The sequence below is a fragment of the Neolamprologus brichardi genome, chromosome 17 (assembly GCF_056152115.1).
Source record: "Neolamprologus brichardi isolate AB-2024 chromosome 17, ASM5615211v1, whole genome shotgun sequence".
NCBI classification, from domain to species: domain Eukaryota; kingdom Metazoa; phylum Chordata; class Actinopteri; order Cichliformes; family Cichlidae; genus Neolamprologus; species Neolamprologus brichardi.
In genome coordinates, this window is record NC_142120.1 from 22,563,160 (window position 1) to 22,574,413 (window position 11,254).

At 38.7% G+C, this 11,254-nt stretch overlaps 3 protein-coding genes and 1 long non-coding RNA gene across 5 annotated transcripts; 1 reads left to right on the forward strand and 3 right to left on the reverse strand.

Moving 5' to 3' along the window:
- Positions 1–770: 770 nt before the first annotated feature.
- Positions 771–1,561, reverse strand: LOC148097932 (uncharacterized). Of its 2 annotated transcripts, XR_015716693.1 has the most exons (4): positions 1,411–1,561; positions 1,117–1,229; positions 1,004–1,020; positions 771–857 (listed from the first exon to the last, which is right to left on the reverse strand). It is a non-coding gene; the product is annotated as an uncharacterized LOC148097932 (long non-coding RNA). The 2 variants fall into 2 exon arrangements; XR_015716692.1 differs by lacking the exon at positions 1,411–1,561 and having other exon boundaries at positions 1,117–1,262.
- Positions 1,562–1,715: 154 nt separating this feature from the next.
- On the forward strand, positions 1,716–2,773 carry LOC102796306 (histone H4). The gene has a single exon (XM_035907134.2). The coding sequence runs from the start codon at positions 1,726–1,728 to the stop codon at positions 2,035–2,037; it is 312 nt and encodes a 103-aa protein (XP_035763027.1). The 5' UTR covers positions 1,716–1,725; the 3' UTR covers positions 2,038–2,773.
- LOC102796007 (histone H3) lies at positions 2,684–3,528 on the reverse strand. Its single transcript, XM_006781034.3, has one exon. It carries the CDS (start codon positions 3,497–3,499, stop codon positions 3,089–3,091), a length of 411 nt encoding a protein of 136 aa, XP_006781097.1. The 5' UTR covers positions 3,500–3,528; the 3' UTR covers positions 2,684–3,088.
- A 3,554-nt stretch (positions 3,529–7,082) lies between these two features.
- On the reverse strand, positions 7,083–8,035 carry LOC102795698 (histone H1.11R-like). The gene has a single exon (XM_006781033.3). It carries the CDS (start codon positions 8,004–8,006, stop codon positions 7,374–7,376), a length of 633 nt encoding a protein of 210 aa, XP_006781096.2. The 5' UTR covers positions 8,007–8,035; the 3' UTR covers positions 7,083–7,373.
- Positions 8,036–11,254: the final 3,219 nt, after the last annotated feature.

Below are 11,254 nucleotides of genomic sequence, written 5' to 3' on the forward strand. Positions count from 1 at the left end.
TATGGCTGCTGTGACTTTATTGTACTAACAGACTCTTCCTTTGTGTGGACAACAATCTGCTGTCTCTTAGTTATTTGTGCAACTGAAAAACAAACTCACTGAGGATGTGGAAGTTGTGAAATGTGCCCCAAAAGTGAAAATAGAGTAAAGACAGAAGTGACTTCTTTGCTGAATCTGTGTTGCAAACTCGAATGCAATCGCATGGCAGGATGCTGTAAACCAGTGGTTCTCGAACTTTTTACATCATTGCCCACATGGCAGGAAGAAATATTTTCACACCCCATCTAAACAAAACAATGACAGAAAAGCCTAGCTGCTACTTTATTTATAAAATAAACTCAATCACAAGGAATCCTTCAGTATTTTTTGTTTTAAACAAACCATTTTCATTTCAAACAACTATTGATGACCTTTGACAATAGACTGCTTCACTAGGCTGCAGCACTTCTTCAATAAAGCAACAGGTCAAAGAGAATGTAAACATTACCAGACATTGAAAAATAAAATTCAGTCCTAGTATTGTAAAAAAAGAAATACAGAAACTTGTGAACAGAGATGAAAAATATATAATTTAGTGAGAGTTTAATACTATTCACTCTTGGTGGCTGCAGTGAGCCTGTTTTCCCAATTACATCTCCCTGGCTTAAAACAGAATGAACTAGGTCATGTTGTTGAAGTTGATGTGAGTAGGCTGTAGCAGAAAAGTCGACAGCCTCAATAAAGTGTACAGAAAAGTGTGAACATGTGGTTCGGTCTCTTGTGCCCCAATCCTGTAGCGTAGCGGCGACATTTCTACACTGCTTGGGCATAGAGAAACTCAGTAACAGTGTTTACCCCCACCTGCTGAGTCAAGCCATCTAGGACCCAAACAAACACAAAAAGGAGAAAAAAGACCAAATTAGAGGTTAAATATGAATAACCTCTTGTCAATTGTCTTCAGCAGGGAAAAAGCATAAATGAAATCCTATGTAAAATGTCAAAGTACAACATTTTAAGAACTTGCCTCAGAGTCTCTGGAATCTAAAAAAAGCAAAATATGATATTCAGCAACATAAATTAGTGTTTTAAGATTAAGATTTAAGATTACAATGAAATTGTGATTGTTTCAAAGCATACTGTCGTGAGAGAAGGCACTGAACACAGACTATTTGCTGGGGAGATTGCATAGCTGTGTAGGTTGGCGAAAGGAGCCGATAGTTGGCCGGGGCATCACGATGGTTGCTAGTAGTCTGTGATAGAATAGAAAATAATTGGAGTAAATATTTCTAGTCCAACATCACCAGATAACCATCAAAATAAAATTAAACGTTTAAATAAAATTAAACGCCAATAATCTCCAAAAGTTGATTCTGTTCATCTGGAAAACGCTATGTCCAGATAAACAGAATGAACTTTTGGAGATTTACTTACCTGGATGATTGAGCATGCATCAAGACGTTTAAATGCCAATAAATTGTTAAAATTGAAAAGCATGTACCTCTTTGATTCAAATGTGATTATTTGTAAATATGTCGCTGATGTTAAAAACTGTTTTAAATGTTTTAATTCATGTTACAGTGCATCTTCAGACACAACGAGAACAACCATACTCGAAGGGGCAGGTCCCTGTTTCCTATTACGTCCTCAAATCACGTTGGCGCTGGGGGTTTCCAAATACGTCCGTTGTACTGACTTAAAGTCGCACCCGTGCGATGACTTCTCGTCAGTATCACTTAAGCTGACAAAATGAGTGGACGCGGCAAAGGAGGAAAGGGACTCGGAAAAGGAGGCGCTAAGCGTCATCGTAAAGTTCTTCGTGATAACATCCAAGGCATTACTAAGCCCGCTATTCGCCGCTTGGCCCGTCGCGGTGGTGTGAAGCGTATCTCCGGTCTGATTTACGAGGAGACCCGCGGTGTACTAAAGGTGTTCTTGGAGAATGTGATCCGTGACGCAGTCACCTACACTGAGCACGCCAAGAGAAAGACTGTGACCGCAATGGATGTGGTGTATGCTCTTAAAAGGCAGGGCCGTACTCTATACGGTTTCGGAGGTTAACTCTACTGTCTTGATTCCAACTCAACGGCTCTTTTAAGAGCCACACAACTCGTCTTAAGAAATAAGTGTTCCAACTTTACAGTTAGTGGCTTGGGTACACAGAACTTTGTGAAGCTGTTAAGAGTGATAATGAGACTCTTAAACCTTGTAACGTGATTCTACATACGTTTTATGGGCTTGTTAAGGAAACGGCCGTTGTGGTTGTAAGTAACTCGTCGGGCTGGCTTCGTGCCCCAAACCAAAATGGCGGCGCCACTAATGTGAAGTTAACAATGTAAATGACTTCACCTAGCTTTCCAAAATCCACCTTTCGTAACCTTAAAATGACTGTCTTGTTCGTTTCTCAATGAAACTCCATTTCCCTGTAAAACCTAACATTCTACTGATTAGTTGTCTAAGGACATAACTTTTTAAAAACAAAATGGAGGATGCCATAACGCGCTGTGATGTAGTCTCTAGAAATGGCTTCTAATCAGCTCCACAGAGCTGCGCTGTGTTTGTGCTGAACATTTTCTATTTAGTGATATCAGAAAAGCAAGTTAAAAAAAATACAACTTCACGGACACAGTGAGTTTTTCATCTCCTGTGAAACATTGTCTAAAATGACATACAAAGTTTTGATGTTTCTAATTTATTTTTTTCAGTCTCCTATCACAAAGAAGTGTTTTACTGTGAGGATGGAACCCTTCAAAATCTGAAATGACCATTCTGGGTTTAATTAAAATGTTTACTGTAATTTAACATAGCAAAATTTAGTTATTTACAGTACAACGCAATTGTATGTTAAATGTTCGTTCACCAGAGCCAAATGTAAGAAAAATATGGCAGAGTAACTAAAAAGTTCGTAGTTAAAGTATAACCCCTATACTTTAAACTAATAACCATTTGCAGCAGAAAGCATTTTCCCGTGCTCTCTTACGAACAGTTTGTAACAGAATTTAAAATTTTCATCAGTGACTATTGACTTGTGAAATGTGACATTAGCTCTTCAGATGTACTTGCGTGGCTCTTAAAAGAGCCGTTGTTGTGTATAAAGTGGTCTCAGATCAGCTTAAGCCCTCTCTCCACGGATGCGGCGGGCTAACTGGATATCTTTGGGCATGATAGTGACCCTCTTCGCGTGAATGGCGCACAGGTTTGTGTCCTCGAATAAACCGACCAGGTAAGCCTCGCTTGCCTCCTGCAAAGCCATAACGGCAGAGCTCTGGAAGCGCAGGTCGGTTTTAAAGTCCTGTGCGATCTCCCGGACCAGGCGCTGGAAGGGCAGCTTGCGGATCAGCAACTCAGTAGATTTTTGATAACGGCGGATCTCCCTCAGAGCCACGGTACCGGGCCTGTAACGGTGAGGCTTCTTCACGCCACCGGTGGCCGGGGCACTCTTACGGGCAGCCTTGGTAGCTAGCTGCTTTCTGGGAGCCTTTCCTCCGGTGGATTTACGTGCTGTCTGCTTCGTTCTAGCCATGTTTAGTAACTATCGGCTTCCTTTCTTCAGTGCCGTCACCACTCTTATAAAGCCAGCGCCGGCGTGTGGGCAGCGCTAATTGGGCCAATCTGTGCACGTGATCAACGGCTTGTCTGTTGAAGCGGGAAAATCAAAAGTCCTGATAAGGAAGTGAAGCCATAGATTAAGAGCAGTGATTCAAACCAGAGCTGAACGAAACGCACCCCAAAACGCAGAGCTTAATGGAAAACACAACATTTATCAAGTCATTTAAAAGATAAAGCCCATTAGACTGAATGTAGACTGGTGTATTGGTATACAATATACACAGAGTAATAGTAGTTTTATCATTCTTAATATTTATACTCCCTATGAATCTTGTCAAAATGAGCAAGAATACCTTAGTAGGCTGGCTTTTATTAATGCATTTATTCAAGACAACGATACTTACAGCATATATGTTTTGGGTGATTTTAATGCTGATCTCACATACAGCAGTTCTCGGTTTGCTAACCACTTAACCCACTTTTGTGAAGTTAACAATCTTATCCTGTCTACCAAAGTGTTACTGCCTGCAGATAGCTATACATACATAAGTGAAGCCTGGCATAGGACATCATGGCTGGACCACTGTATCTGTACAGCTGATGGACATGCAGCTTTAGCAAACATGACTATTAGGTATGAGGTAACTCTATCAGACCATATATCTTTTGATTCTACTGTGAATGTGGAACAAATACCAGCAACAACTGGAAATAATATTGCTAATATTCCTACCAGTGTAAAATTAGACTGGTCAGCATTTGGTGAAGATGATTTCTTAGCTTATCATAGTAATACAGATATACATCTGAACAACATTTCTTTGCCCAAAGAAGCTATTTTGTGCAAGGATATCAACTGTAAGAATGTATGTATGATGATATACTGACTGCTCTGTAAGAAAATGGTACACTGCTTGATAAACAACACAAGCATAAGAAACCTAACATCAGACCTGGCTGGAAAAACATTTATCCATGTACCATGATGAAGCTCGCATAGCTTATAAATGTTGGGCCATGGCTGGAAGACCTAAAAATGGCCCAGAATTTGAACAGAAAAAATGTGCGAATGCCAGATATAAGTTCGCTGTTCGCTTTATAACTAAAAATGAGCAAATGCTGAGAGCAGATTCTTTGGCCAGGAAAATGCTGTGTAATAATATGACAGATTTTTGGAAAGAGGTGAAAGCTCTTAATAACTGTAAACCATCTCTACCATCAACTGTTGAAGGTGTTTCTGGGGCAGGTAACATTGCAGTATTATGGAGACAGCATTACAGTGCGTTGTTTAACTGTATAAAAAGTGAACCTTATGAGGACAATTTTGACATGAGTAATGACACAATAAGTGTAAGGACATATGAAGTATATGAAGCCATTCATAGGTTATCTGATAATAAAGCTTCTGGTTTGGATCACATCACTACAGAACATTTAAAACAGGCTAGCTCCTCTTCTAGCACTCTGTTTCACTGGGTTTATGATTCATGGCATATTACCAGACTCAATGCTGTGTATTTTACTGGTACCAGTTATGAATTACAAAGCTGCAAAAGTGAGCTGTTTGGATAATTATAGGCCGATTGCACTCGAAAGTATTTTATCTAAGGTGTTAGAAAGAATCTTGTTTGACAGAATTAGTGTGTTCATCTTTTCTCTGGATAATCAGTTTGCCTTCAAACCAAAGCACGGCACTGACATGTGCATATATGCTCTCAAGGAAATAGTCAGTTTGTATAGGGCTAAAAATTCATCTGTCCTCATGTATTTCATTGATGCCTCTAAGGCTTTTGATCGAGTGAACCACAGAAAACTTTTTGATAAACTGAAGAGACGGGGAGTTCCTCAATACATCGTGAGGATTCTCTCTTACTGGTACGCTCATAAGAACATGCAGGTTAAATGGGGAAGCAGTATTTCTGCCCCCTTTGGTGTCAGCAATGGTGTTAGACAGGGTATGATTTTGTCTCCAATTTTATTTAATCTACATGTTGATGATTTGTCCATACAGCCTGTAACACTGGGTGTATATTAGATAAAACATTGATAAATCATCTTATGTATGCAGATATCCTGGTTGTTTTTAGTCCAAGCAGTGCTGGGTTACAGGATCTTCTCAATGTCTGTACTGAATATGGTGTGCAATATGACATACAGTACAATGCTGTTAAAAGTGCTGTTTTGATATGTAGAACCAAGCAGGATAAACAGCTAAATTTCCCTTTGTTTAAACTGGCCCAAAAAACTCTTGAAGTTCATAAAAAGGTGAAATACCTCGGCCACTTTATTACTGAGCAAATGAATGATGATGATGACATATACAGACAACGGTGTAAGCTCTATGTGCAGGCAAATACTATTGCACACAAATTCAGCTTTTGTTCACTTCCAGTTAAAGTGGCTTTGTTTAAAGCGTATTGCACACCGCTATATACTGCCCCCGTTGTGGTCATCCTAAAAACAATGTAACATGCAGAAGCTCCATGTTGCATATAATGATGCGATGAGAATCCTTTGCAGGATACCTAGAAGGGGTAGTGCCAGCCAGATGTTTGTAGCTGTGGGTGTTTGGACTTAAGCACTTTTAAGATTTTAGCACTCACAGATCCGACAGTGAGTGGTTCCCGTTACGCATCCAGTCTGAGAAAGCACTGGTTGAAGTGTTTGTGTATTTATTGATTTCTTTTAAGTAATTGTGTTTTATGTATATTATGGTTTTATATTTTTACAAATGCTTTATATATATATATATATTTTTTTTTTTTTTTTAGGTTTATACCTTGTTTTTTGTCTTGTTTTTTTTTGTGGTGGGGGGGGGGGGGGGGGGGTGTTGTGTGTGTTTCTGTCTTGTTTTTATGGACATGAAGTCTGCCAATAAAGATTGATTGATTGATTGATTGATTTTTCCAACACCATTAAATTGTCAGCAGACAAAAAAAGCTACTACAGCCTGCAAACACACGAGTTGGTGAACACAGAAGATATCAAATTAGTGCATACATTAAAAAACATAACCAAATAAAACATCTGTATTTTACTCAGACTATCTTCTAAGATCGAAGATTTTAGAGGATATTTTATTTTCAATTTAACTGAACTCACCAGGTATTTTATGTCTCTTACTTGTTTAAGCCCCGTTTTAATTTTTGTTTAATGTTATTGGCTGATATGAAAAGAGTTATAGACAAGTAAAACCATTCACAAATTCAGAAATTGCATTGGTCTACATGGGCCGGGTCCTTCAAAAGGCCGGAAGTGAGCAGCTGTGAAATTGACACCCCGACTAATTAAAAGGAAAAAAAAAACAAAAAACAAAACACCCTCCTGACAGCTCATAGTGCTGCTCCAGTTAAATATTCCTGGCTTTGCTGAGCTTATTGGTTTAGCGTCATTTCTCCTTGCATTATTAGTACCCGGTTTTTAACATTAAACCATTTAAAATTTCACTTGCGACAAGGACACTTGGTATAAATAATCTGCATCATGTTTATCACGCTCACCCTGAGTTAAACAGGCTTCTAAGGCTGTGCTGTGCCATGACAGGAACAATAGCAATATTGATGTAAAAATAAGTTTTATTTATGAACAGACTTTCGAACAAAAAGTGCAAACACTACACGTTCACAGCACACCAGAAAGCATATTTACAAGTTTAAAAAAAAAAAAAAAAAATTAACTCTTCGTGGATATTTACAATCCAGAGGCGGGTGGGACAGGAACCAGCCCAATTACAGTCTATAATAAAGCCAACATGAAGCATAAAAAAGTCCGATGAGCAACCGGATGATCTCTCAGAGAAACAGCTGGTGGCTCTGAAAAGAGCCTTTTGTTGTGAAGAAGCAGGGGGTTTACTTCTTCTTTGGTGTAGCCTTCTTAGCCTTGGCAGCTTTGGGCTTTGCAGCCTTCTTTGCAGGCTTTTTAGGGGTCGCTGCTTTCTTGGGCGCTGCTGTCTTCTTCACCTTAGGGCTCTTTGCCTTCTTGGCCACAGCCTTCTTTGCAGCTGCCGCGGGCTTCTTTGCCTTCTTCGGGGTGGCTTTTGCTGCTTTGGGCTTCTTAGCGGTGGCTGGTTTCTTAGCTGCAGTTGTCTTCTTTGCCGCCGGCTTCTTTACTTTAGCAGCGGGCTTTTTGGCTGCCTTCTTGGGCTTCTCTGCTGGCTTGGCTGCCTTGAAAGAACCGGATGCCCCGGTTCCAGTGGTGTGGACCAGAGCGCCTTTCTGCACCAGGCTTTTCAAAGCGCGCCTGACGTGAGCAGAGTTATGCTCCACGTCGTAACCGCGAGCAACGAGATCCTTCTTAATAGCGGCCAGAGAGAGTCCTTTACGTTCTTTGGACTCTTTCATAGCTTTCACGATGAGCTCGCTAGCGGACGGGCCAGACTTCTTGGTAGTCTTGCTCGCTGCTGCCTTCTTCTTCTTCTTGGCTGGGGCCTTTGCTGGAGCCGCCTCGGGGGCTGGGGCTGCTGCGGGAGCGACTTCTGCCATGTCGTTAATAGAGTGATGTTTGTCGACGAGACGATAGAAATCTCCGCACAGTGACTGGAACTTAAATACAACACGAGAACCGTGGAGACTCAACCCTGCCTGCAGCTCACAGCTGCAGCGAGAAGACCTTGGCTCTTGTGTTTTCTCCTCTTCATAAACTACGTTAAAACAACATCTGAAGGTAAAAGTAGATAAAAATTTCAAATCGAATCGATAGAGAAGAACTTTCTCTTTATAGGGAAGCTTTATAAACTTTATTAGTTTTCTGCAATTTGTTTTGGAAGCCTTTAAACCTGCCCTATCCGCCGCGGCGTGAGGCACAGATTCGTGTCTTTTCTCCGACATTTTTCTTCTAAATGCGTTAAAATCTAAAATAACCCCTCAAAAACGAGGTAAACAACGAGGCAACATGTTTGTCCACACATGTTATGTCAAAACAATGATCCCCGTCGGATACCTTTACATAAAACTGAGGTTATTTCGGTGCCTGCAAACACACATGAGTTGGTGGAGGAAACAGTGTAACTCGTTAACTCCACACACTCTGTGCCCTCAATTTACTGTAGATTTTCATTAATTAATGATACACGAATTATAGCTCTGGCTCCGTGAAATGTGTAATATGGATAAATCCAACAGTTTAACAGCACTACAGCTCTTAGACAGGCAAACAGACTAAAGCTCCACCAGGCTTAGCATCATCATATTGCATCCCAGTTCACTGGCTACTGCATCCCAGTGCAGTCAAAACGCTAATCATCGCTAATAACACCCATCAAAAGAAAATTACAAGTAAATATCCAGAGCTGATAATGTTCATATAAACAGGAATAGATTAAACAGTTAGTCTGGAAAGTTCTGGCAGGAAACTCTCTCCACTTCCTTAACCATATCTGCTTTTTGGCCAAATGTCAGTGGCTGTAAGCTGGAACTCCTAAAATTAAGTGTTTCAGTACTTTCACTACTTGACTCTAGTGTTGTGGATGATATATATATATATATATATATATATATATATATATATATATATATATATATTCTTGATTTGCTTTGAATACAATGACTCATGGTTATCAGGCAGTTAGTTCATTTGAATATTAAGCCTTTTGTGGGTGTGGGTACCTTCTCTGAGTTTGAACTCAGCAATTTGAGTCAGTATTGGTGGTTCAAAGTTAGAAATGCTCAGCCAAACATAAATACTGAAAAGTACTGAAAACAAAGTAAAAGTTTATATTTAGTTACTGATTTTAGTTGGATTTTTTAAATGTTTTAAACTGACATTTTCTTGTTAAACAATACAATTAAATATACATTTCTACTACATTTCTACTATACATTTTATAATTAAGTTACTTTGAATTTGTGTATTGATCATTTCATCAGTTTAAAATTAGATTACATCATTAAACTTTATTTAATCTCACACTGGTACAACAGGAAGAGATCTCCGTCGGATATGTTTTTATGAAGGAAGAATAGTGAAACTATATGTTGGAAAAATAAAAGTAGAAAGAAAAAATAGATTAATAAAATCATTAGAATTTTTTTTTTAATTCCACAATAATATGCTATATACAAATGGTTAAAATGTTGAGTAGAATTATAATTGTTAACAATAATATTTGATTATCTACAGAACAAACAGTGGAAGTGATGAACATGTATTTTTAGACAGTGTTTATCCTGTTTGGATATTGTACAGTTTGACTGCTAAAGATAACGACCTACAATAGCACTCCGTCCTGCTGTTGAAGGAGTCAGGTCTTCCACAGTCTCATGCAGCGGGTGTTGTCCATAATCGACACTAGCTTAGCCAACAACTGCCTTCTCTGTGGGATCTATCTAGGGGACTATCCAGGACTGAGCTACACTCTTTACCAGTTTAGGTAACCATCTTCTGTAGGTTTGTAAAAATTACAGGAAAAAAAAACACACTTCCTGTTTTGTGTGGAATGAAAAAGCCTAAGATGATTGTAGTGGTAATGAAGATAAATATGAGCAGGGAATTCAGTGCATATAGGGACTTTGTTTATTTGTTTTGGGGATTAGACCCAAACCTTTGCTTTCTTTCCTCTTGTTAATTTTAGCTCAAAAAACTGTCTAAATGCTGTTTTTCTGTTTCAGAATTGGCCTTTAGGAGTAACATAAAAGCACAATCAGTCCTCATGGAGTAAAGCTATTGATCTATTACCCCTTACCTGACACAAATATATAAATATTTTAAATTATGACGATTTGAGTGATAAAATTCTGCATAATTATTAAACTAATTACAAATAATGTAAGTAAAATTTATGCTGCTAAATTATGGCTAACCTGTTGTTATCGTACTATCTGTCTGAGTCAGTATGTCTGTTGGGTCTACATTAGCTTAAAAATTACTGGCTATGTAACATTTGCCAACATAGTGCACTGAGTAGATAAGCATCTAAGTCATTCAAACAGTGGTTGGTAAAACAAGCTGGCTGGTCTTTTTTATATATATATATTAGCTATCGGCTGGCCATATTACACACTATCCAAGCCAGAATTGCGCAGTGCTACTAATGTACAGCTATCTAGCTAATCTTAGTAAGCTGAAAAAGAAAAGTTAGCTATACATTTTCACTTTATCAGCTAACAGGTACATAATTAGCAGGGCAGGGATCTGACTTGAAACTGGAAAAACAGCATTATCTTTGACTATGAGTTCAAATAATTCAAAAGCCAATCACAAGGTTTTAGCTATGGAGCCTATGCTGAATAATAGCCATATCTAGTGGCTCTAATAATGTGCATAGTTTAAAAAGTGACCATTATGTATATATTGTATTACATATACCTAAAATTGTCAACTAGGTTACAGAGAGAGGGGAGAGAGCATTTCTCTTTTTTAAACGGGTTATAGTCACCGGCCTTCCAGGTCCCTGAACTGCTTCCATGTTTCGTATTCTAAAATATGTGACCCTGAGAAACTTCAAACAAATAGTTATTACTAAAATATTTAATCAGAAATTTATAAGATTCTTTTTCTGTTATATCCGTGAAAGTAAGGCCAGGGGTGTTTATAATGTGCTTTTTTGTATAAGCCACTGTTGTCCAGCACAAAACAAAAAACCTGTATAAGGTAGATTTACTTCAGGCCTGTTCAATTATACTGCATCAGATTTTATTAGGTGCAGTTTTTTGTGCTTCAAACACAAAAAAAACCCACTCAAGTATTGTACTAACATTCAAAGTATTGAGCCCTTTTATACTGGGCGTGTCTA

Coding starts and splice junctions, on each gene's coding strand:
- LOC102796306 (XM_035907134.2), top strand. CDS start 1,726: ATGAGTGGACGCGGCAAAGGAGGAAAGGGACTCGGAAAAGGAGGCGCT.
- LOC102796007 (XM_006781034.3), bottom strand. CDS start 3,499: ATGGCTAGAACGAAGCAGACAGCACGTAAATCCACCGGAGGAAAGGCT.
- LOC102795698 (XM_006781033.3), bottom strand. CDS start 8,006: ATGGCAGAAGTCGCTCCCGCAGCAGCCCCAGCCCCCGAGGCGGCTCCA.